The following is a 27,184-nucleotide window of genomic DNA, read 5'->3' on the forward strand; positions in this document are numbered from 1 at the left end:
GTCTGAGCAGCAGGCTCGAGGTCTGGAGAGGTGCGATGCCTCTCGGAGGCTCGTGGCCACGAGGCCAAGATAAGTGACATGGAACCCTTTCCCATGCTGAGATGCGTGCACGTTACATCCCTGCACACAGGGAAAACCACCAAGGTCGGGGGGGCTGCAAGGTGGCAAGTGAGTTAAAGTGTTGCTTCAATCTTATTTTTTTTCCCCAAATCCTAACCTCTTTATGCTCCAACCTCCTTCCTCAAGGTGCTCAAGTAACTTCTAGGAGGTGGTAGCAGGTTCTCTGGCTGGTCTATCATATTTTTGAGCATCGCTTTAAGCAAAAGTCAAGGATGCCTTTCAAAGGAAGTAACAATTGAAAAGTCAATCTGTACATCCTCAGAATTAAAATTCCAGCTTTTCATGCTGTATTTACACATAGGTCATGTCAACCCTGATGTAACAGAAGACCCCTTAATTCCTCTACACATTTTCTAAGCTGGTCCCAACAGGCGTCCAAAAACCACACGTCCAAATTGGCTTGTCCAAACTAATATGCAATAAAATATTGTCCTTCCAGTAAGCTTAGGGGCTGCTCTATGCATTGAGGTGGTTTCCAGCTCTGAAGGGTGAGCTTAGCAATGCAAACATCCACCAAGCTCATGGTACAGGTGAATCAAACATGAGTAGGGCTGCTCCCACCCACCTGGACCTGCCCAAGAGGGTGTCATTAAAGATATGTGCATTAAAGCATTCTCCTTCATTTAGCTGCTGAAATTGCCTGCTCCTGTCAACATATTGTGCAACTGTATCTTCAGTCTGATCTTAAGATGATTTTTTCAAGCTTTAGAAGAGCTTTCGTCGAAAATCTCAGAGACTGAAGCAGCAAGACCTGAGAAACGGTGAGAATTAAGAGACCTTCAGAGATAAGTGCAAGGACAGAGGGCCAGAAGATGTGCAGTGAAATTTCTGCTGGAGGGGATCGCTTGTGCTACTCATTGCTACCAGCTTTGCAGAGAAGGGGAGTTGTGAGCACTTACAAGTTCATGCCTGACATTACAGATATCTGGATAGGTGTCTCCAGCTTTCCACCATTCAGAAGAGTAACCCGCTCTGACCAAACTGTTACTCAGCAAGAAGGCTTTGAAATAAATGAGAAAATCCAGTAGGTGAAAGTGGGCAATATAAAGGAATTATCTGCCACAATGTATAGCATCCACTTGGTAACCCTGCCCTGAAAATCACGTATTTTGGAAGAAAGGTAAGTGCTACAAGTCACACCTTCAGCATCCTTAAAATGGAAAGTACTCTGCTGCTTGACAAGGACTTAGAGAGCTTAACACATCTCCAAACATTTTCATCTGCTGACTTAAGCTGCAAGACAAACAATGTAGTTTCAGACGCCATATATCATTAATGCACAAAAAGTAAAGCTGATGGGATTTCACGCTCGAAAAAACATATCTTTAAATTGTGGCCCAACAGGTAAGCCTGATGCACTTAAGTACCAGATAAACTTTCATTTTTTTGTAAGCAACATTTCTTTTTTTACTGATGGCTCTATGTCAAGAAGGAAATACTGCAGTCTCTTTAGACAAATTGTCACAGCAAAAGCAGCTTCTGAGAATAAAATATGAAATATTTTGAAATATGAAATGGTGTTTCACTGTACCCTGTTTTTGCATACACTCCTACCGACTATTCCCAACAGCGTCACATAGCAAGAACAGAAGCTGACGGGCTGAGCGGAGGATTTGGATCCAGCAACTCCTCTGTTATTATTGGGGCTATTTTTGTATCGCTGTTCAAAACCCAGCCTCTAGACCAATCTGTTCCCAAGTACTTAAGTCTGATTGACTTGCTACATGCACTAGCTCAGGCAGGGAGGATGGAGGGAACAGTAGGAGAGACGTTAGTACATGCAGCCGGCTAGACAGCTCCCACTGAGTGTTTTAAAATTGCTATGGTATAAATAAATTACCAGCTGTCGCCAATGGCCATGTATACCCAGTATGCCTTATCAGATGGTAATTTCCTAAAGCTACAGTAAAAGAAAAGGGTCTTGAGAAGAAGCTCTCTCTCAGCAAGGAGTATGCACAAAAAGGATTCTGCAGGAAGCAGATGGTATTTAAAATACACTTGGCATAGTGGAGGCTGGGGAAAGGTGGCATATTTAAAAAAAATGCATGCAACTCACATGTATTTACTTAGGTACTTACACAGACTTGAGTACTGAAATATCACATAGCCATTAATGGATTTTAGCTTCATAAAACCTGTCAAATTGGTAAATCCCTCATGAGACTTGAGAGATTCTCAAAAGAGAACAGAGGGCTCTGCTCAGGATTATCTAGAAAGCTCATGGGCGTGCTGGCTGCACTTACAGGTCCTGGATTAATTTTCACTAAGTCGGTTTATTCTTAACCCCAGACTAAAGCCACAAAAATTTCTCTTTGTAGCACTTTGTATAGACCTAGATGGAGGTCTGGAACACTAGGGAAGGAAGAATATGATAACTCAAAAAAAAAAAAAAAAGATGATGATGTAAGTCTGGTTACAGCTTAACTGAATGAACAATGTAAGGAAAGATGAGACTTCACCTTAGAGGCATGACCAAAAAGGCCTTAGCCTCAGCTAATTTTATTTCTTCCACATGGTCCAATTTAATAACAAGAAAACTCACCCAAACGTGTAGCACAAATAAGGAATTTAAATTAAAATATACCCACAATCTGCAATGCTCAACCCCTTATTGCCTTACAGACAACGTATTAGACAATACATATGTAAAGCACAGAGATGTAACCGTTTGGGAGCCCTATGCTCGGACTGAGGAGGCCTTCCCACACTTACTCTCAGCCTGTCTTTGGGCAAAGCAACAGCTCCTTGTTTGATGATTTCCAGAACTCGCTCCACTGACAGCTCGGCTCCAGCTTGCTCTAATCGGGAGCTGAAGAAGCTGATCACCTGGAAAGAAAAAAAAAAAAAAAAAAAAGAACACATAAGCAGGAAAAGAGATCTTTTCATCAATTGACATAGGAAGCTGACCTTCCTCTTCACCTACATCAATATATCTGTGCTTCTTGAAGAAAAAACCATGTGTCGCTTGTGCTGTAATCATGATGACTTTGTTCATGACAAGTTAGCACAGTTAATACTGATCTCCTGTTGCCGTTTTTAATGAGTGGATGAACTTACAATTTAACACATGCACCTGAATTAATAAATTTAGGTTTTCAAGTATTGGTATTGGCATATACTTATAGTTGTATCTATTAATAATATATATGGAAAAAAAAGCTTCTCCTATTAAAATATTTCAAAAACTAGGACAGGACCATCATTATAAAATTCTATGCTTTTTCTATCCTTAATTTCCAAAACTAGCACATTGATTTCAGAGAAAAATAAATAGATTAGTATTGCAATCAACTCAACAACACAGAAATATGACAAAAAGCCAGAAATCAGTGATCAAAACAAGTGTTTAGCAAAGTTGGCAGTAATCCTGTCATAATCTGTCATCAGATTTAGACACAACAGCTCTAGCTGGATTCAGATCTCATCCATGTGATTGTGATGCTGCTAATCTTGGCAAAACTGGAACCAGTAGAGAAGAGCCTGAGAGAAGAGCACCCACCCTGACTGAACGAGAACCAAAGAGAGGGATTACTGACATAAAATAAAATAAATAGATCCAAACCACCCACGCAATATTCAAAGGTGAAAGTTTGAGTCTTGTTTGAAAAGGAGAGCATTGAACAGCATGGGACACATGCACCAGAGATTACTGATCGTAACACAAGTACTGGTTAATAGCGTCTAATTCAAGTCTCAAATGCATTTATTTGCACTTATCTTGCTTTTTGGGATTCTTGAGGCTGTCAGGTCTACCTATTGTAGTTTAGGCCTGAATTTCCTTAGTTTTCAAGAATTAAACTGATCCTTCTATAGTCAATGATTCCAGGACAGAGTGCCTTAAAATGCCTGCTAGATATCTTGATGCAGTTATGAGAGCTGACCTCAGTTGGCTCCTTTTTTTATTATTATTTTTATTTTTGTAGCATCCAAAGCTACAGCAATTTAAAAAAAGAACAAAGTTTCTCTTTTCTCCAAATTAACCACCCACCCCAGCAAGCCCATGGACTTTGCTGACCATAGCTCCACACACAGGAGCTTGCGCTTTCCCCTCTCAATACTCCAATTCTCCATGTGCCTCCCTAGTGAGGCCAGGCTGATTTTCACCTTATTTTCCCCCTCTTTCTTCTGTGACCCAGCTGGTCCTTGTTAGCTAGAATACAGTTAGGTCTGGCTTCAACTTTTATCCCCCTCTAAGCTCAGTAGGTGGCAACAGAAGCAGACATCCCAACGTCAATTCTCCACGTGGGACACCAGATAATCTCCACTTTTGTGTCTCCTTTCATCCCCCAAAGAGCACATTTTGATAACGACAACCCCTATTCCCGAAGAATCCCCTCTCACAGAGGGGATCAAAAACTTGGAAGAGAAGGGTATGGCAACAGTAGGGGGACACAATTTAAGTGCCCACTCAAGCCCTCAGGAAGAAACACGGGGTGGTCAGAGCCCTCTTCCAGGCGCCAGGTCTGCAGAGGTGCCTGTGTTACTCACTGTGCACACGTCTGCCAACTCCCCAGACTTCTCATATGCTTTGGACACACTCTGCTTTGAAAAGCCCACTTGTATCTGAATCACAGGCTCCAGCACACTGAGCAATCTTTGTTAATTCTCCCCAAGTAGAAGGGGGAGAAGTGTATAGTATTATAAAATCTCTGCTGAGCTCTCTTTGTTCTGGAGTGAGACACAGCTGGAGCCAGAAACCATTACCCTAATTATGCCTCACAGCTCAGCTGCTGTTAATAAAACAAAGACAGCTGATGGCTTGATTACCCTGGGATTCAAATTTGTTGTTCCTCTCCTGTGATCCTAGAAACTCTGGCCCTTGTTTTGAGCAGGTAGATCTACCAGATTGCAGAGCAATTTTCTCTAGAAACTGTGAAGCACCAAACAAGGGAGATACAGACTGATTAGAGTTGCTTGAAGTTGCTTTTGGGGTTTTGGGAGCTGTTTTACTTCCAACAACAGAAGTGTAGAAATCAGTCGAGTAAGAATTGAGGTGGCCTTCCATAAGCTCCTTACAACAACCTCAAGTACCAGAATAAGAGAGGACTTGACCGCCTCTGGTAGACGGGTAGATGTAGCTGGTAAGTCCCTGTCTCACCGATTAGGACACCAGCTCTCCGACCCATGAAAGAAGGGAGAAGGAAGATGTGCTGAGTTCATCAGCCAAGCCACTGCAGAGAGGAACCAGAAATGATGTAGCAAAACAGCATCAACAGCTTGAGTGTGAGGTGCTCACCAGGAGACGGCCGAAGATTTGGCATTAAGTCTGGGACAAATTGGTGGTAGGGGACACACAGCACATATAGGAATGACAGAGTTGCCTATAGACTTGGAAAGGAAGAAGTTTCCCATGTTTCACCACTTCTCTGTTGTGTCATCACTGGCGAAACCTACCCTTAGCCAGGCAGGCTGGTACAGAGACTGCATCCCACTGCTGATCCCTGGCTAGCTCGAGTCCTGCTAAACCACAACAAAAACACCCTTCCACATTAGACTTTTAATCCGAAGGATAAAATACTATCATAACGCATAATGTAATAATAGGCTTTTAATCAAAGGGATACAATGCTATAATGCAAGCATCTCCTACTTTGTAAAGTCCAACCCTCCTCCAAATCTTAAGTTGCTTTTGAAAGATTTTTCTGTAAAACTTTTTATTTATTTATTTATTTTTGTGGCAAACCAGTCTTTGTCGAGTTGCATTTCATACGCAGTAAAAGCAAGCTAGGCTTCCAGTATTTTCAGGAGGGAGAGTTATACAGAGGACACACTAGAAGAGGGATTTGCTTTTTACCACTCTGCCAGTAATAAAACCAAAGAGACGGAGCATTTTCCTCCCCACTGCCCAAATCCTCTTCTTTGTAGCCAAAGGCCAAACACTTTACCTAGTTACCTGCTCAGATATAAAAGATGCAAATGAAGGCTTAATAGAATTTTAAGAATAGCTTTTTCCTTTGAAAGTGCTTTAAATATTTTCTCCAAAAAAATAACAAAGCGACACTTCGAATAATACTGAAGATTAAGAAATTTTAACTCTGTGTCCACTTAAGAGGAAAAGGTTTGCAGTGAGTGGCCAGTCCCTTGAATTTCTTGCACACATATCACGGTGCACGACCAAAGCCCTTTCCAAGCAAGCAACTTCCAGAATTTCTCTCCAATGTTGCTTCCATTTTAATAGAGATTAGAAGACATGTTAATATTGGATTAGACAGCTCCTCATCAGGCATATCTGAGCCGTATTTAGATAAAATAGTGCATCGAGAGCAAATAGGGCTTTGCCCTCTTCAGAGGGATCGATCCTGGCAATGGGGGCTACGTAACGGCCCGCAGCTCCGTGCGGCTGCATGGAGCAGGCCTGGTTGCAGACATGCCACAAGAATTTGTGCCGTTAGTATAGCGAAGACCTCTTAATGAAGCCTGTTCTCCAGAGTGATTTCCAAAATCATTCTTCGTAAAGCTTTTCCCCTTAGGAGGTCAATCTTCCCACAGAGACTTCGCTTTAGTATTTTTGCTTCATAGCCAATAGATTTACAGAATATTTCCAAAGATGAAAAGTGTTGTGAGGAAGCTAGAGTAATGTATATGGATTTCAAAGAGGCATTTTAGGTCTCGGAGGGTTTCTTTTTTTAGATTCTGAGGGAATATCCACAGCATCCATCATTTTGCCTGTCTATTGTTTCCGATAGGGAGGTTCTCAAGTAAAGAAACATCCATTTTGATTTACTAGAGCATCCACCGAGCAGTGGAGCTATCAAGGACAAGATGTTTTCTCCACACGGATGCTTTCGGTGCAAACTCAAGTGTTGCGAGGCCCCAGCGTGTCCCCAGCACCGTGCTGCTGCCTGACACCACAGCTCTTAACCCTCTCCCATCGCTAAAAATAACAGGGCGATTCACGGCTGCCGCCTCTGCCCACAGTTTTCAAGGTTAACGCTGCAAAAAGAGAAGAATAACTCGGCACCAAATTAAAAAGTTTGGATTCCTTTGTCTTCCTTTTTCTTTCTTTTTTTTCCCCTTTGTGAAGTGATGAAAAGAGAAAGACACTTACATATTTTGACATACACTACTTTACATTTCCAGCCTAGTTCCCCGCAGATCGAGTAACCTGCCGTATTCATGACACGCTGAAAGGGAGGAGGAGGGGGGGTAAAAAAAGGAGAAAACAAACCTCTTGTCATAAAGTGCTACAGGATTAGCACTTCATCTAAGCAGATTCCTTAGGAAACCATAAATCACAGCCGGGATCGGTGGCCAGTGGTCACACCCCCTGTCCCACAGCAATCGCGAGGCAAACACGACCCTCGCTGGAGCTTCCAACCCACTGCTCCGACTGGCTCCACAGCATGAGAAATGCACGTCTCTCTGCACACTGCAAGTACTCGGAGGGGAAAATTATATCAGATTAATCTGGAAACAAGAATATGTTCAAAGAGCTGTCAGGCTTTCAAGGTCCTCTGCTGCCGTGCTCCCTTTTTCAACTTTTTTTTCAGATAAGAGTTGGTAGCATTTGGGGGCGGGTGGGGATTGCTAAAAGGCTTTAGGCAGGCTCTAGCAATTAGCAGGATCAAGGCTTTTCCATCAGCATTTTAAGGAAAGCCATGAAAGACTAGCTGAAATGTTCACTGCAAGTCCGGCAGGGCTTGAGGCAAAAGTTGCTAATGCCGAGTCGAGCCAAAGCCACCGATTTTAAAAACTAGCAAGAAAATATCTTCAGAGAATTAAATTCCTCGTAGGAAACTGCATGAATCTGATCCTTTAAATCATTAAACTATTGCTCCTGACCTCCTGATTTCTATCAGACTGTTTTGCAAACAAAATTCTCGCAGCTCCTCGTTAAGCCTGTTGAACGACACCGTATCTACCACGGGCTCATAGAGGTCTTAGGAAATATGAAAGTAATGAAAGCCAACGAGTTCTCATCATGGTCACGAAACACATTCATCTCTAGTAATTACCAGCGAGGAGTTTCTGCCAAATTCCTGACACATCTGAGACTAGTGACCAAATTACAGACCACCTCTGAAACAGAGGCATATAGATAGTTTACAGCTGAGACATTTCTGTAGTAGGCCAGCACGGGAACGATAGAGTTCCTCTTTGTTCACCATCCAGGGGAAGCAGATCCCATTTAGCTAAACAAGATGCCCAGTATCCTCTTAAGATGACTTTCTGAAATGAAAAGTAAATTAATAGAAAACAGAAGGCATTTTGATTTCAGTTTCTTCTGCACGGCATTAGCTGCACCCATATGTTTTCAATCAGCTGGCAATGGTGATTTTTAGCTTATTTATAAAAACCTAGAGACGGATGATGTAAGTAGCTTTCAGTGCAAGTTAACGGTTGAGCTAGCGATGACCCTTAAACATTATTACCAACATGAGAAAGGCTTTACTTAAACCTGTCTGTGGATCTTCCTCACCGCATTTTACACCAGCCGCTTGTCCTGTACGCCACAAGTATGAAGAATGGGTTATTCCCTTTCCCTTTACAGCAGAACATCACATTGTCCTTAGTCTTCCTTCGGTTAATCAGCTCCGAGTCTATTTGTTCTTGTAAGTTTTTTACAGCTCTATATCCTCCCCCAAATTTATGCTGCTGGCCTGCAGCTTTCTGCATGGCACTTAAGACCAGTTATTTGGCCACCACATCACTTGCACGAGCAGGATGGAAGGACACCTCTAGGTTATGCTTCTTTTCTGTACCCACGCAGGACTGTAGCAGATGCCTCTTTCCACTTGCACAGTTAACTACTAGTTACTATTTTCTCCCTGCATATTCCAACCAATTTTACATCCACCTTTTGGTATTTTTACCTCTTCTAGTCTTCCCTATTTGGCTTATGAGAACATTGTATGCAACAGAGTAAAAAAAAGAAAAAGAACTGAAGATATGTCATATCTACTTTATCTGTTCCTGACAAAGCAATCTGGCAAGTTTTTAATGTCACAAAATCATTACAGATTGTGTATATCCTGCATTTCAGTCAGTTATCTTTAACAGAGGCTATTAGCATACTATATGGTAGTATCCCTATATGAAATATAAATCTGAACTACAGTTTAGGGTAAGATATTTTTATGTCCAGTGTTGAGAAGGATTTTGCTGAAGGCTTCCACCTACAAGGCTTGATGCTGCCAGTACAGCAGAAGGGATCACACTAGATCACAGAGGGATGCACACAATTTCTGCAGCTGGGTTAGCCCAGCAGCATCCGATCAGGAAAATCATGTTCACATTTCTACTCGAGGGTGGAAACAATCCAAACGTTCTCAACTGGGCAACACGCAGCAGAAAGTAATGATGGACGGGATCCGCAGCACAGAGCTGAGCAGAGCTGCTTCAGAAAGGTGGCTTCTCTTCTCCTCCCACCCAAGGTAGCAACCATTTACCTACAAGCTTTGGGACCATCTCTGGGCCAAAGAGGCAACTTCACAATGCGCTGAAACCCAACAGGGTTCCCTGATGCATGGGAAGCTGGCTAATCCATCCCCCTCGAACCACCAGCTTTGGTCAAACCAAGAGCCTGGCTAGCTTCCCATCCAATTGTTGACCCTAGGCTGTGCTGGATGTTTAAAGAAAGATGTAAGAGGAAGTCAAGAATAGCAAAATCTTCCCCAGGAGTAAGTATAACCTTGCAGCTTCCAGCAACATGCAATTTAGGAATTTCTTGAGCCAAACAGTGGAGCCACATTTTGTGCTTTGCAGTCTTTAAAGGATTTTTTTCTTTCTCCGTGAGTTTCTGACCCTTTTTGGAGCACATTTTCACTTTGGACATTCACGACATCCTGTGGAGGCCATGAGGGTGAATGGCTGGTTCTGTACAGGATGGTGGCAGTGCTGATAGCATGTACGAACTTCAGGATGTGACAGGGTAGCAGAGGAGTTGGCTGAATCTCATCTTTTATTCAGATCTGCAAGCCTGACAGCTCTCACCACTTGCCAGCTGGTGACAGGTACATTAAAAAAAAAAAAAAAATGACATCTTCGCTTCTCTAACAAAGGAGCTATTTTAAAATTCAAAATTCTCCCTTGGAAAGCTTTAAATAGTTTCAGAATGTAACTGACATTATGCTGTAACCCAATATTAAGTAGCTCTGGAGAGGAACTGTTTCAATTGTTGAGGAAAACCTCCATTTAACCGCTCCAAAGGAAAGGACATGCTGCCTTCTCAGGAAGGCGTGGGACTGTCAGGCAGACGGTCCTAGTCACCACTGGTTTCCCTCATTTTGGACCAGGAAAGTTGAAAAGTTCCCTATCTCTGACAGGAATGAAGAACGTGGTCATCTGGATTGCACCACGTTCCCTCTTTACGCAACTTGAAGATAACTTGTCCCAGCTATGCAGGCAGTGTCTAAATGTCTGCACTCTGCAGCTGCCAAAAGCTTGGGAGCTTCGAGCTGGAATCCTCCAAGCTCCAAGTTCTTGCAGGACCAGAAAAGATGAAGTGAGAACAGAAGAGGAAGGGCCAGGGACAAACAGGATTGAAGTCATATGTTTTTGTCAAGAGCACAAGTTACTTCCCCTTATGGGGCATCAGAAAACTGTCGATCCTCTGTACTATTTTAACATAAAAGCCAAATGAAACAGAGAACCTCTGCAGATTTGTGTTCACATGAATAAACAAACTATTCCCTGCAGCAAGAAATTTAGCACCCAGTTCAGCTCATGCTTCCAATATCTTGCATCCAGTGGTCACGACATGACCTCAAGCATTGCTCAGCTCTGCAAGTACTGACTAGAAGAGAGAGAAATGCTTGTTGCAGTTCAAATCTGTTATTTTCTAGCAGGGATCATCAGTTGCCTTCTCAATATAAATATTAAAGCCAATATTAGATGGTGCAGAAATTACTTAGTAACTGTTTTCAAAAGCTACCTTCTAATATGCCATCAACCAAGAGCTACAACCAATAGCAGGTTTTGACCCACAAATATTTCTTTTCATTTTCTACTAAAATTTCTACTTACCCAGAAGGATTGCATACCACTGTGGACAAATACTTTGGAAATGCAAGTAACTTAAAAATTCAGGTACAACCCAAGGAATGAGGCAATTGCTCAGCTGTTTAAGAAGGTCTCCCATCATCATTTATTCAGTGCAGAGAATGGAATAAGAGAAAAGACGACTTGGTGATGAAACCCTGCTTTTTCTGCCCAGAGTGGCACACTTCAACTGGGGGAAATTAAAAGAACTAGACACAGTCCTTCCCTAGGCACATGAAAGATTTGCTGCAGGTTGCGAATCCCAAAATCCCGGCTGAGTAAGGATGCTTCCCAGAGTAAGTCACAGTTATAGCTCAGAAAACACGGAAGGAAACTTAACATTTTAGTAATTTCTAAAAGAAACTGCCAAGAGACAGGGAATATTTTTCACCCCTTGAAAGGATCAACAACAAAGTATAAGCACCCTTTAAATAACATATCACTTACCAGATCTATATTTTGCATTATGTCCTGGAAGGAAGGGTGAGTTCGAAACTGCTCAAACAGATCCCGCTTGTAGAGCAGCGCGTACACCAAGTTTGGGTTGTGGTGGAGGGAATTGGTCAAGCAGGAGTTGATGATCTCCAGCATCATTCGGATCACCTCCTCGATCACGTTCAGGTCCTGTGCCTTTAAGGAAGGAATAAAAGGTTAGCGTGCCCTTTTCTATTGTAAAATATATTAGGTAATAAAGATGGGGTGCAGGTAATTATTACTAATGGAGCTATTAGCTGGCTAATGTCTCAAGAGTGAACAAATCTGGCATTCCGGAATGTCTGGGAAGAGATGTGTTTACTCCTGCAACTACCACACTTGAAACCAGAATGTAAAGCAGCCATTTAGCTCTTAGCTCGAGTCTCTCAACAAGAGCCATCTTCTTGTCCAAAAGAGCATTAGCATATTGTAGGCAGTCAAATTCACTAAGGTTATGTGAATTTCATCTTTCAGCCCTTCCTGTGCTAAGTAAAAGCAATTTGGCCTATGTTTAATTTACTGCATATTCAAGTCAGCCCTTGTTGGAGGGTTTGGTGAGGGGTCCTCCCACAAGGCATAGGAAAAAAGAAGTCAAATCTACTGTGTTCATATTGCTAGATATCTCAGACATATCAAAAACCATGTTGTGAGAACAAGGAGAATCTTACTGCAAGTTTTTCTGGTTGGTACAAACCGAACAAAGTGGTCTACAAAGAAGCCTACAAAGCAGTCATGTTCTGAGCTCTCATAAGGCATTCAAGTACTTGATTATGTGGCTGGCATGTTATGGATTTTCTTCTGAATGTGAAGATCTCCCTTCTTCTTTTTTAATTTTTTCTTAAACTGCTCTCTCAGTCTCAGCCATCTGCTTACCTTTGTTATTAGCTAACCATGTTGGCACAATCCCTTACACAACCGCTCGCTGCAACTGCTTAACCTGCCAGTGGCATTGGAGTCTTCTGATTGATAGAATCAATCCCTACACTCAAGACACAGGCAGGTCCCTCTACCTGGAGTCTCCTTGTTGGCATGGCACGAAAGAGCCTCACAGTTAGACACAATGAAATGCAAATGATACAAAAATACAGGATGTATAACTGCTTCATCGGGAATCTAGGGAAAAATTCAGACCTGGCTAACACGTTTGCAGAGCAGTACTTGCCTACCAAGTTGGACTTGCTTCTGAATATGGTGTATTAAAGTGGCTTCTAAAAAGCTCTTCAGTGCTGTAGGCACCACACAAGCATTCAAAAAGAGATGCTAAGGTGAAATGGTTGCTTCCTGGTCTCCCCAACTTTATTTTGGCCAGATAACTACCACAACTGTAAGGAAACAGCGAAGCCCTGTCCACATTAGGGCATCAGAAATGCAGAGCCACATGATGGCTTTTCAAATACTGCTTTTTCCTCTTAAAACAGGGGAACGGGGCAAGTTTGCGGAGAAAGCCTTACGAATCACGCTATAACGTGGTGGCCAGAACCAACCACCTGTTTTTTCTTTCCAGCAGCAGCTCCAGATGAAGAAGCTGGAATCTCAACAATGAAAGTAGGTGGGTACAGTGCAGCTTTTCACCTGCAGCTGAGCATGCTACAAATAGCATTTATACGAGGAATTAACTCTATAAAAGAGTGCAACGCGGGACTAAATTCCAGCATTGCACATATATTCTCTCAGAGCTGTGTGCACCTATTATTAGCGATTAAAAGCATTCTTAAAAGCTTAAAACTTCTCAAAACAGGAACAAACAAACAGAAAGCCAAGGCCAGCACTCGGATAAGACAATGGAGAGATGCCATAAGCGCTGATAACAGTCGTGCTTTTGTTGCTCTGTATCCCCAGCATCTCCCAACGACCTCTCTGCATGGAGACGTGGCGTCAGGGCAGATATAAATAAGGTTACAAAAACATTTTGCAGCTAAAAGACAAGACTTTTATCACTCTGGGTAATATCTTTCAGACCAGCTGAATGCCACTGCAACCCAGAATGTGTATGACCGAGGCATCAACATCAACCACAGCAGCGATTAATTATTTTCTGGACTGTATTTAGGTCCTGCAAGACATGAGGGGTGGCAAGACACTGAGTTTGGGGCACAGGTAGGATTAGACAGCATTTTCAAGTAAGAGATTAGGTAGAAGCGATGATGTATTTCTATTGCCAAAAACTGACCAGCTGCGCAAGCCTTGTCCATTTTAATTTATCACACTCTTCCTTTGCAAAATATCGCCTATTTAATGCCAATGCCAATCCTGATGAACACCATTCAAGGTCAGTCTTTTTTTGTCTTTTTGATTATGGCTGTAGAAATGACCATATCCATCACTAAAAGAAAAAAAAATAGTGGGAAGTCAAAGGCTTGGTACCCAATTTCTGCAATGGAGATTCGGCCAACAAAAGGCAAGGGGATGGAGCAGAGCACTAATGTAACTGTAGGTAATTATATGTACTGTATGTTTCCTTATCAGGATAGGAATTAAATGTGCTAAATGTTTGAAAATATTTTCATTTTTTTGCAGAAAGACCTAGGAGAAAGGCCAGATGCCTGGTCCTGTTTTGGTTGCTCAAGGACCAAGCCAGGCACGGACACATACAGAAGACTCGGGAACCATCTGGGGCAGTCTGTGCCCCTTTAGTCAAAAGCAAAGGGAGTGAACAAGTGGAAATGCCAGAGAAAAGAGGATGGAAAAAAAGCAGAGAGGCCACAGAGGAAAATGTGGCAAGCCCAGAAATGGGAACATTCACTGCAGAAAAATGGTTTGAGTTTGATACACGCTAACACGAAGCACAAGCTGGAGGTGCAAATGGTCCAACTGTGTGTAGAGCTGCATGCTCTGGTCTCTAACCAACATGAAGTCCCGCCCTCTTTTTTTTAAAATTGAAATATAATTAATAATTAGCTTGACACCCTGCTAGCAAAGCATTTTGGAGCCTTCAGTAAAGTTGCACCGCAAAAGAGCCATAACGAGGTGCTGTGCAAGAGCAGTTCAAAAGGACACTGCAGAAAACTCGCTTCATTTACGATACCTGTCTTTCGGTTACTCCCATCTCAACATCATAAGGGCTCTTCCTCTTAATTTAATTTGACGTTAAATTAATTTTAATTTTTACAACAATAGAGGGCTGGTTTTAAAGGGTCTATCAGGAATGAATGCAAAGCTCCATCCTTGAAATGTTAACAATTCCTAAGAGAAAAGAAATAGGCATCTCCATGTATTATTCAGGTTAACTTTGCTTAACGGTCCCCCAGGTCTTCTCTAGTCTAAGAAAAACCGAGATAGAAATTATTTCGCTATTTTTTGTTCCTCCTGTGTATACTAAATAGGCATGTAAAAATCATAATTGCACTCACTTGCGATATTATGAAGAGGTATTTATATGCAAGGGTGGATACTAGTTTGTTTTTTGGGATGAAATAAGCTTTGCATTACGTTTCTGAGAGGAATGCTCTAGCTGAAGACATTTGTCATTCACACCTGAACCAGATTAACCCTGGCGTTCCCAGACAAACATCAACCACAGCAATTGCAGTGACACAGCTCATTTCAAGGAAATATTTAAATGGCAATTGCAAAATCAGGAGTCAAATAACTGCATCTTTCTGCAGGCTAAAAGGCACTAGCGCACAAATGTAATTCTCATCTCTTGCCCATGTATTATACTGTGATATGATTTTGTTTCATTGCAAGCTAAAAATGACTTAAATGCACTTTTTCTCTATTTTGTTTTGAGCCCTAAAGTGCAGTCCAGAGGTTTTGACACAGTTTCCTGACTAGAGGTTCCAAACTCACAGCAGCGAGACCGGCTCCGGCCACGCGCTTTCCCAGCTAGCTCCGACTGCCCCCTCAAGGTCGTCTGCGCCCTTTGCTTTTTCATTCGAGGCCACGTCCGTCCTCCCAGCCTGGCACCAGGGACGGAGATTCGGACTATTTATGTATATATATTTATATATCTATCTCTCTCTATATAAGGGTGAGAGTGAGGGTTGCCCACGCAGCCTGAATTATGGCCTTTTTTATGTTCTCTACTCTCACCCTTGACACCTCACCGCAATTCTTCACACGCTATAAATCACTGAGATTTTGTCTCCTTCCTAAAATAAGAATTGATGAAATATTTTATAGAAAATGTGCAATCACAATCAACTATGCTCATGAAACAGACACGACTTGAAAGGCAGCTTTGTCAACTACGGAAAGCAAACGGATACACACAGCGTATACTTAACACATATCAAAAAGACCCAGCCTGCCAAATTAACCCCAAACACATGGCTAATTCCACTCTTCTTTTCCCGAGGGATGAGCAAAGAGGAAAGATTTGGTAAACTGGTGCTCCAGATCCATCAGCTGCACCCACAGCAGGTCAAGATGCAGCCTCAGTTCATTTTCCTTTGCCCTGTTTCCCAGCTAGCTGCACGGATGCCATGGATTGCTTTGAACAGTGGCATGTCTGGATGCTCAGTGGTTCTCTCTTCCACTGCTGCTTGCAAAGCAGCTCTTATAAACCCCTGTGTACTGCACTATTCCATGCGGAGCGGAGCAAACAAGTTGGCACTCCAGGGAATTTCACCTTGATAACATAATTTAACCACATCCACACTTACAATTATGTAAACTTCCCTTTCCTCTTTAGAAGGGAATTTCTACAGTTAAATAGTTTCAAATAATTTGCTTTATTTTTAGTTTCTTTAGGAGAAGCATATGTATCTTGTTTGTATTAGCTTTGGGAAGCTTCCAAGAGAGCTGTCTGAATTTCCTGCATTTTCAGCAGAAAAGAAAACCTTCAACAAAATAAACTCGCTTTGCCAACGGGGTGGAAAAACAGGGGGATAGAGGGGGGAAGAAGGAAGCGCACAGGAACGCTCTTCTTATATTTAATACACAAATGAACTTCAAAGCCAATCATTTGGAGAGGGCAACTTTATCGGTCTATAGTTATTTTATTGGCATGCAAACAGCGTAATACACTGGTTGTCATATGTGCAGTCCAGCTAACTTTTGGCCATAATGTTTAATTGTGGAGAAGTAGGTATTAAGTGAAAAATTGTAGCGTTTACATATGTATATACACAACCTAAAAATGAACCCAATTGCTACTCATTCCTGCTTAGGATTAAAAGTAGGCCTGTCACATCAGGGGAAAAGTTTGGTGCCAGATATTTTGTTAAATAGAGCTACTGTCATGACACTCAGTGCCATGACCTTCTGGAAGGACCGCGCGAGCAGACAGCGCTCCCACCATCTTGTCAGCCAGCTCCCCCTGCTAACACAAGGTCACCGAAGACCAACACATTCTTCTAGCTGGTATCACAGCGAAAAACTCTTCCCTTGCAACGAGGCTGCACTAGAGGCAGCATCACAGAATCACGAGGTTGGAAAGGACCTGTAGGGTATCAAGTCCAGATACCTACTCAAGCAGGGTCACCTAGAGCATGTTGACCAGGACCCTGTCCACATGGCTTCTGAGTATCTCCAAGAACAGAGTGTCTCTGGGTGGTGGCCATGCATCCTCTGCCAGAGGAAACAGCCCGGGAGCACCTGGTCCAAGGAAAAAAAAGCAACCCAGGCAGCAAGGCCAACTACTTTCACACTTTGAAGACCTGTTTGACTTCAGTGACTTCAGTAGCCACTGACAAAGAAAATGGAAGAATTGTTCAGGGGGACATGCATGTATTTGAGGGAAGGTACAATTCTATAAACACACATATTTTTACCTTTACTTTGCATGCAACTTTACTGTTCACTATCTGTGCAATCCACCATTCATGCCCAACTCAACTTTTGGCCACATTCTTGCCCTCGTCTCTTCTTCAACATGTTATCTTTCAACTTCTACTCCTAAAATATTTCAAACTACAGTATTTTAACTTATTGCTATCCTCCTATAGCGTAAGATTCCCAGTCAAACTCTCCCAGACGTTGATGGAAACTCTCTTCTTCCTATAATGGTTCTCGGTGATACTTCACTCTCTCTGGACTGTCTACACTCTACTTGGTTTTTACCATTGGGAAACAAGTTTTTAACTCCTGCACTGCACATTACTCTGGTGGCATGGAAATGACTCTGCTAAAACTGGTGCCCAAAACACTGAACAAAAAACAGCCAGTGGACTTAAGTCCAGCTCTGCAACATCACCCGAGCACCAAACCCAGGTGTTGAAACTTCCAGCCCTATGGTCTCTCCTCCACACTTGCTGTTTGAGAGAATCTGTTCTGCTAATCTAGCTACATGAGCAGGAAGGACAGAAGGTGACCCCACTTTGCCAAACCTCCAGGCTGGTTATCAGGGAGATGTGACAAAGATCTCACATTTCCAAGGTGAATGCCAAGACTATAGAGCTCCTTCCTTTATAAACAGGACTCCTTTGCTTGAAAAGGAAAGAATGACCATCTAGACCCGATGGGGTGACTGAGGTGCCTATGTACAGGACAGAAATTCAGACTGGTATTTCTGTGAGACTGCAAAAGGTCCTCCATTTTCCAGAGAATATGATTTCAGATAGCTCCCTCACTTTTGCATTTCATCCCAACTCGGAACTCCATTTTTTTTTTTTTCCGAACTGTGTTCTTGGGAACCTCTTCCCTTGACCTACTCTATAAGTGTAGGCATTTAACTCATGTACAGAATTCTATTTTGGAAGGGAAAGGGGTAACAAGTCTCTTCCCCCGGTAACTATCAAGACCAAAAAAATGACAAATTTTATACAAGTAGAAAATAATGCAACGCCTGAATGATTTTAACACCCGTGGCCTTAGGAAAAATAAATGATTAGGGAAGGCATTCACTCAAGGTCAAGCTGAAGAGGCCAGGTTAAGTGTGCTTGGAAGTTCCTGTGTGAGGGGACCCATCATGGCGCCCAGAAACCCAGCAGGCACCAGCCAGGGACTTGGTGCTACGTGGGCTATTCTAGAACATGATGTTTCCAAGCCACATGCAAGTGGACAACAGAAAAGCAAGCACTATTTAGAAGAGCTAAACTAGTCATTTTACAGGGTACCACAAAATCAGGGAGGCAACTGTTGCTAGTGAAATTGTTGGTGACATTGTTCATCCCCAGAAAATTGAAGCTGAAACTTCATGAATCTCTGTTTTTTCCTCAAATCATGCTTGAAATATTAATGAAGTCTTCTTGCTGCTGAAAGGATACGTGCTCTCTACAGACTCACTATTTCTCATTGAAATTAAGTAGCATTCCCTAGAGCTATGTGAAGATTTTGTTTAGCTTGACTGGTTTAACAGGAAAGGACAAGTTCCACATGCAACCTTAACTCCACCATATAAAGATAAATAGATCATTATGATATAGTTTTTAATTAACAGAACCTGTCTACCTTTAGTAGACTTCAAGGACTTTAGAGATGTTACTCAAGCGAAAAAGTTTCTGATTCAAGCACTACACATACACCTTAGCTCTAAAATGTCACCCACAAAATCATTAGGAAGCATTATGTAATAACTAATGGTATAGGAGCTGAACTTCTACATTTCCTAATTCTCTTTAAAAATTACATAGCAGGTCTTATATAACTTTCACATAAGGTTTCACATCTTCGCATTTAATATGTAAGTGCTACTTAATGAAATTTCTAGAGCTAAAAGTGTGTTCCTTAAAGATGACTTCTGGACAAGCCTTCAAAGCAAACAATCCTCCTAAAAGAAATACTTGGCATCTTTTGAAGCAGGCTACAGTTGATAATGAAGCCCCAGATGTTTTAGTATTTCGTGTTTTAGTATTAGAATTCCAGATTTAAGAATCCTTATCGTATCAGTCTTCATTATATCACACCCATTTACAATGGGTTGCCATATCTAAGTTAAATGAAGTATAGAAGCCCTTCCACCAGGAAGAAGAAATAAGCTTTGGCTAATTGCTTGAAAATATTACATTGTGCAAAAAGAAAGCAAAAAGACTATTTAAATCAAACAGTGTGAATTGAAGTAACACCAGTACCAATAGGTAGTTGGCTCTACAACAGCTGTGTCCTCCTGAAAAGACTATTCTTACCCATTTGGATTGGGCTGAGGGAAAGGAACATTGTGACTGAGACTCTGGAAACTGAGGCCTTAAAAATAAACATGGATCGCACCAAATCTCCACTATTTCTATATCCATGTAATCAGAGAAATAGTTATTTTTTGTACTAGTTTTCTCCTGAAATAAGCCACACGGAGCAAACATAGAAGACACGCCTCCTCACCTCCACAAAAAGTCCTGTAAAGCTAAGCCTACTTTGTTTCTATGATTTTATGCTTTTACCCTTAAGGGCAAAAATTGCTTTTTGAAATTCCTGTGTGAGGTAAATGAAAGCAAGTTGGCTGAGCAGACATTTCAAATCATTACAAATTAGGGAAATGTCAAAAACAAACAAGCAAGCAAGCAAACAACAACAAAAAAAAACAAGCAAAGCTGTGTGCTGCCAAGGCCATCTAGCCCTCCCTGGATGAGCTGTCAGTGTAAGAACACTGATTTGTTCAAACAAGAAAAAATTACTGCAAAGGTAAACTAATAATAAACTGAATAAAAGAAAAAAAAATCCAGAGAAGAAAACTGGAAAGGCTCCATCTCACTTTTTTTTTCACAAATAATTAAAAAAATAATATAATCCGATATGCCAGAGAAAACAATCACTTGCTCATGATCTTTGCTCCTTAGGAGTAATTTGGTAAATGGTTAGTTAACGGATGTCATAAAATCCCCCATTGGTTCCATCTCCCTAGTCCTATTTTTTCCTCCCATGAAAAAGTTAAAAGGGATAAAATTAAGTGCTAGAAGTCAATGAAGTGACATTAGCCAGTGAGTGATAAGCAACCTCCTAACAATATTAGATATGATTAAAAGCAAACAAGTCAAAAACATTGATGAGGCTGGCTGCTGTTCATCTACAAAGGAAAAGCATATGCAGAAAACTTTTGCTGAACTTCTTAAATATTGGCCGTGCAGGATAAAAATTTCAGGTTTTAGGTAATAAGACATTTGATTTGGGATTATGGTACAATATCCCCAAATTTATAAGGAGAGGTATATGTTACTTTATAGACATAATTTTACATATTTTAATCGTTTTGATAATTTGGGGCATGAGAGCAAGGTAAGAAAATTAACTCAGAAATACAACTCCCTGAGAATAGTTGGTATATGTACTATACCTATCTGGCTTATTTAAATTATATTAAATATTTTGAAAATTCCAGGGGATAGATAAATAAGGCTATTAGAAAGCTACCATATTAAAAAGAAAAATGGCATTATTGGTTTTCTGAAGGGATTTGCACCCAAAGGACTCACAAGCAAACCATTTGGAAAGGTGTAATGACACATTTTCATTTGTTTTCTTTTAGCTTACTATCTCTGCAACAGTGATCCCTGCTAGTAATGCTGTCATTTATTCTACCTAGGACTGCTCTGAAAAAACCACCACCACTGGAATTGCAACCCACTGCTCTCAGGTTAAAGGAAAAGCAAATAAGGAGGAGAAAAACAGATTTTTGAGAGCTGATAGCAGGAAAACCACATGAATTGAGTAACTTTGAGGTTTAATGCTGTCTTGATTACTCCCCAGCTCGTTTTTAAACTGTATTCCCTGGGACACCAATAAGGGCCACGCATTGAATCCGATGAATGCTGAAGCGGATGACGTGCTCAACTTTCTTGCTATGATGGGAAGTACACAGCCACAGCATTAAATAATTCTAAAAACAAACATTTGACTGAGATTAACAAATATATATATATATAGATTCTAAAAGTCTGACTACATAGGTACACAGCCTAAAATGAAAAACAAAATATATTTATGATCAATCCTGTTATTATAAAGACTTCAACAGATAATTTTTCAAATACAAAAGCAAAACATCCTTCATAGAAAGATGGAAAAAAAAATGCACTGTCAACTAAATGTTGGAAAATTCCCAGGAACATTTATGAAGCTTCACCTGTTTTGGGACAAAGCTTATTTTGCATAGGCAGTTCAATCCCATCCCTCTCCAAGTGGCACAGGGGATGAAAAGAGAGCAGGAGATCACAACCTCTTCTCTTACGAATGCTTTAAAAGACATTTTTCTGAAATGGAACATTTGAAATTTCACTGGTGGAAAACTGGTGTAAAGAATGACCAAGATATTTATTTCTCCCATTAAAGAAAAAAAAAAAAGAAGAATTTATGTAATTTAAGTGTTAACACAACCCTCCACCTCTGTTAAAAAGAAACAATTTTAACATTGCTATGAGTTAGGCAAAAACATGACGGTTACCTGTGATCATACAGAATCCTTTATGTGAACTTCTAATGAAATCGTGTCTTAAAACACACTTGAGAAGGTGTCTGGGTTTTGAGGATTTAACCCTGAAGCTTTAATTTTGCTTTTGCTTTTATTTTTTTTTTCTCCTTCCCTCCTCCAATTCCTGGGTTATTCTTCCTGAGATTAATGAATTCTGCAAAATATTTCATATTTACAAAAACTTACGCAGCACATGAATGGAAGGTCCAAAAAAATGAAATAGCTAATTGCACGAAAGGGAAATAATTTCTTTCCAATGGCGTCTGTGAGAAACCTTAGGATGACTTTACAGAATTCAGCAAGCATGAAGTATAGAGACTCTTAATAACTGGTACTCTTGTATACTCCACATTTTAACGGGTTTCCCCAAAAAGTAAGTCCTTAGAGGACAAGAATCTACCGCTTCCGATAGGAACGAACAAAAATCAAAATTCCCTATTCTACATTTCTTCAACACTTCTTTCTAGGCCAATTGATTTGACACTCTACTGCATTCAGCAAATGTCTTTTTTTCTTCATGCTCCCCATGAGCAGCAGCAGAGGAACCAGCTCCAGCAGAGTATTTTGGGCATTGAATTCCTGCCCATTTCAATTATTCTGCTTAACGAAACCTTTTCACTCCTCACTTCGCTGACAAACCGTCTTTCAATCTTCTTTGACTCATCCCCTTTAAAAACGTCTACTTTACTTCATCCCATCAGACGGTCCCTGGGCCACCCACACTCCTAATTAATAGCACTCAGCCTGCCTGATAGCGTAGGTGGACATCCCTTAACGATGGACATTAGTGCAAGAACCACCCTCACTGAGACGCTGAGGGACAGTATCTTCAAGATAACTACTTTCTAGTTAGAGTGACTGCATTTCTACAAAGGGGACACAGTGTGCCCACAGAAATAAGTGTGGCTTTGCTCAGGTCAAGAACTTGTCCACTTCGGTGTCCACCAGGTCAGACAGATCAGGTGAATCCACACTCTGAACTGCGTTATCTTCCTCATATTCTGCTTTTTAAGATCACTAAATCTGTTTTTACTTGCAGTTCTCTCATCGCTTCCTCTGACCATTTTTAAAGATGGATTTCTCAAATTCCAAGTAACTGATAGCTGAAGAAGTCTGTTATGCAATATTTTTATACCTATGGAGCACCTTTCAATGTAAACGTATTATTTTTTTCAGACATAATCACACAGCTGAAATGACTCCAAAACCTCACAGGTTAGTCCTTGCTGTGAAAAAGTTGGGACTGTAAAAAGTTGAAGACTTAAAAGGCAAAACACCAAAGTTTTAACATTTTGCAAATACCTCTTGCAGGAAAAGTAATGTAAAAATGAAGGATTTGGTACCAAGCAGACAGATTTTCTTGGGTGTCCATTTCCTTTTCTTTATATGGCTCTGTGTTTGAAAAAAAAAGACCTACTGAGTTGCTTTTAAGGTATCGTAACATACTTCTGGTTCTTAAGTTTTACACTTCTCCATGGAAGCCTTGCTTTAGGAATACTAAAATGCTGCTTTACTACAGTGTTGAAATGCACAGAGGGTACAAAAATAAATTTCACTCTTTTCAGAAATGCTCCACTCTGGAGAGCTATTGCACTGATATTTTTTGTGTTTGTCTGGAGGTTTGATGTATGCCAACCACACATAATTAGCAACTTTTCCCGAAAAGTTAACTGAACAACCCACTCATACGAAGGAATAGGACACACACACACACACAAAGCCTGCTACAGACCAACCCAATAAGCAAGGACATTTTTGAAGATGATATAATCACTTTTTTTTTCATACAGGCACTTCAAAATTCTCCATTAGCCTGAATTAATCAAACGTTGGCTTACAAGGTAGTAATAAACAGTGTTTACAGAAGGGCTCGTGAAGATTCTTGAAGGTGATAGACACTGTCTACAGCTTATGCTGAACCACACTTAAGGCTTTTCTAAAAATCAGTATCTTGCATCAATTCTCTCAAATGCACGACAAACAGATGCACAGTATTAAATCAGTGAACAAAATTCTACTGTTTAATCTGGGGATGGGTCTCATTCATTTTAAAACAAACTGACAACTTGTTTAGCTATAATCAACTTTGTTTTTAAGGACACTCTTATGAGAAGTCTTATCTAAAACATTTCTTCTGAGTGCAAGTTGTAAACAAGTGCCAATTATAGGACATCTTATCAATAATTTGTAGAAAAGGGTATAACCGAGTAACTATTAGAAAAGGAAAACAAGAAAAAAAAATCCCTTGTGTTAACATTTGGCTTTCTTCAAATGCGTGGAATGAGCCAAAATAATTGGCTTTTTACAAGCCTTTAGTAGCAGCTTGTATTTCAGAAAGATGGCAGGCTCTGATGTGTTGATATACCTCCTAATGTCTGAAGATTTTTCTGTTTCTTGAAATTTATGTCTATACCTCATTAATTCACAGAATCTAAATTCTTTAATCAGATGATCCTAAAATCATCTGCTGCAATGTCAAATATTCTAGAGTAATGTGCAAATAGTAAATGTGATATTTTCCTAGAATCATAGAATGCTTAAGGTTGGAAGGGGCTTCCAGAGACCATCCAGTCCAACCCCTGCTCCAGCAGGGACACCCAGAGCAGGGGCACAGGGCGGCATCCAGGCGGGTTTGAAGATCTCCAGAGAAGGAGCCTCCACAGCCCCTCTGGGCAGCCTGTGCCAGGGCTCCGGCACTCTCATTTTCCCCAAGTAATGGGAATTTGTAAGTAAAATAAGGTTTCATTCAGTCTGAGCAGTAACACACAAGACCGTAAATAGACGAGAGTTTTATGGAACTCCTGAACAAATGAAGAATATTTTTGTGGATTTGCAAACTTCAACAAATTTGTCAAAAATCCATTGACCACAAGGATATTAGCAAAGAGACAAGAACATAAAGACATACTGTAGAAATCAGCAGCCCTCCATATTAATATTCAAAAGTTTAAAGCAACAGAACTTCACTCCATCTTTGTCACAAAATTTTAGGATAGTTTGTTCTTTCTGTTTAAGCATAACTTATGCAAACCCTTCCCAGGAAAGTTTTCAATTGATTTCAAGGGAAGAACTGATGAATAATTGAGACAGAACTGCAGAATTTTGGTATTGCTAAATAGAAGAACTTGCTTTAGATTTGGGTTAGATTGGTTATTCGAGTCTACTCTGAAACCATTATTTTCTGATGATATAAAAATAGGGGGATTAGGTAGGAGTAATATTCTCTGAACGAAAATATAATTCATCTGGAGGAGGGGATGACTAATGTTTAACAAATGTATTTATAGGCCTCTGGCTCAATACTGGAGTGGAGATAGACATACCCAAGAATAATCTGATACTGAAAATGTCACTTTTGCTCAAAAGCCATAAACTCAGAGTAATCAGAAAGAAGGAATTTAGCACAAAACAAGGCAGCTTTCATATTGAATGCAGCTTAAATTCCCAGAAACCGCATACCTTACTAAAATTTTTTTCACATATCCCCATACACCACCTCCAACAAACAACATCCAAAAATCCCACCAATTTTCTTCCTAATTGTATTTGAAGAAGTTTGTTAAAATAGCCAATAAAAGGATCCAAAAATGTGGAGAAATGTGGAACCTCTAAGACAGGCTACCAGGTGCATGGATAATGTGATCAAAAAAATCCCACACCTAGTTTCTTAGTCACATATAAAAACGGGAGAAAACGTACACAAGAGAAAGATTGAAGTGCTTTCATAAAACAACCTGGCTTCTGAATTTCAAAGAAACGTTATGACAAAATAAATGACTTCAGCTTCTTCTGGCCAGTATTTGTCAAATATGGACCCATGTCTATAAGGAGCTTTAATTTAATTTGGTAAAAGTTCCCCATTCTATCAATGAGCTATTCAACTGCACCGAAAGAGCTCACACACATTTAGCATTCTCAGCAAAATTACGAATTTTACAGACTACCAGATAAACATTATTAATTACATCTCACTAACTCTCTCACGGCTGACCAGTTTATTTGGAAGTTACTTTAATTTTATTTCCACATCATTAGTACAGTCATTGAATGACCCTGGAGAAGACTTCCTATTCCAGAACATTTTAACTATAGCATATATTATAATTGGAAAAGTAATTAACATTAGGAATATGTTTTCTTTAGTGGCAGAGTTCTGCATCAGCACTTTTTTTTCAGACAACTGAAAAAATAAGGTAAACAGAGAACATATTATTAGGACACCAAAACATTACTGCTCTTATTTACAGTTCGAATATTGTTCATATTGCCAAAATCATTAATTTTCTGCACGGATGCCACCTGCCATTATATTCATATATGAGAATGCAATGGTAGACAAACACCACAAGGAAAAGATGTTAGTAGGTGGTTTTTAATATTATATATTCCCCGAACACTAATGTTGCTTTAGTTGTTTTTAAAAGTCATGACTAAACTGCAAATACTGAAAACAAAGCTTACTTCATGTTTTGGATGCATGGTACCATCATCTTTCATCAACTGTGACAGACCTGAATACCTACAATTTATAGCTTTTGCATTTGTTTCATTGTGTTTAGAAGATGGCTAATACTGCAGTTCACAGACCTTATTGCAACAACTCTTTAGCAATCCCAAATTTCCAAGATAAATATGCAGACCTTACTTCTAGGACTATTGCTTTCTAGAGAGTAAATGAAATATGGGAGCCATTCACCACTTACCTATGTATAGCAGAGATTAATTTGGTTTTGTATTGGAGAAACTGGAATGAAGAACCATTTACTTGCAGCTCTGAATATAATCAACTCTAATAACAAGACACAACTTACCAAAAAAGAAATCTTTTTTTTTTGAAACCACTTTTGTAATACTGCTTTTTAATAACCCTCATAATGGCCAAATTAGAAGGACCCCAACTGAAGTCATTCATCCCACATAAAACAAACATTGCTTTTTCTTCTTAGCTTTGTTTTACAAGCTACATTATTTCCAGATGACGCTTGAGGGGCCGAAGAGTTTCAAGAATTAGATGCTTAAACAGACAGCTGCTTTCTATTGACCATAAAAATCGAGGATAAAAAAAAAAAAAGAAATCTAAGAGGAATCTAAACATTGGACTTCATTTAGCCCATTACACAGTAAAAATTGCAAAGGAAAAGAGAGGAAGAAGAAATACAGAAGTCTCATTGCGCAAATGCAAAATGCAATTCTGTTTATTAATGCACGAGAAGAATTCACTGCAAATCCCAGGCCTCCTTAGAGTGTTCAGGTGAGTTTAACGGGATTGGGAAGGAGGCAGGGAAGGAGAAGCCGGCTCTGATCAGAGGTGCTTGCAGCACCACCACG

General features: G+C 40.4%; 1 protein-coding gene across 2 annotated transcripts in view; it reads right to left on the reverse strand.

Moving 5' to 3' along the window:
* Positions 1-27,184, reverse strand: part of DYM (dymeclin) — a 187,103-nt gene that overhangs the window by 21,289 nt on the left and 138,630 nt on the right. For both annotated transcript variants that reach the window (XM_088527844.1, XM_010217755.2), the window contains 2 exons: positions 11,548-11,730; positions 2,833-2,946 (listed from right to left, as the gene is read on the reverse strand). In XM_088527844.1, coding sequence (XP_088383970.1) covers positions 2,833-2,946; positions 11,548-11,730 — 297 coding nt within the window. The remainder of the gene's footprint in view (positions 1-2,832; positions 2,947-11,547; positions 11,731-27,184) is intronic.

The sequence above is a fragment of the Tinamus guttatus genome, unplaced genomic scaffold (genome assembly GCF_059628265.1).
Source record: "Tinamus guttatus ecotype Peru unplaced genomic scaffold, ASM5962826v1 Tinamus_guttatus_pri_ptg000293l, whole genome shotgun sequence".
NCBI classification, from domain to species: Eukaryota; Metazoa; Chordata; class Aves; order Tinamiformes; family Tinamidae; genus Tinamus; species Tinamus guttatus.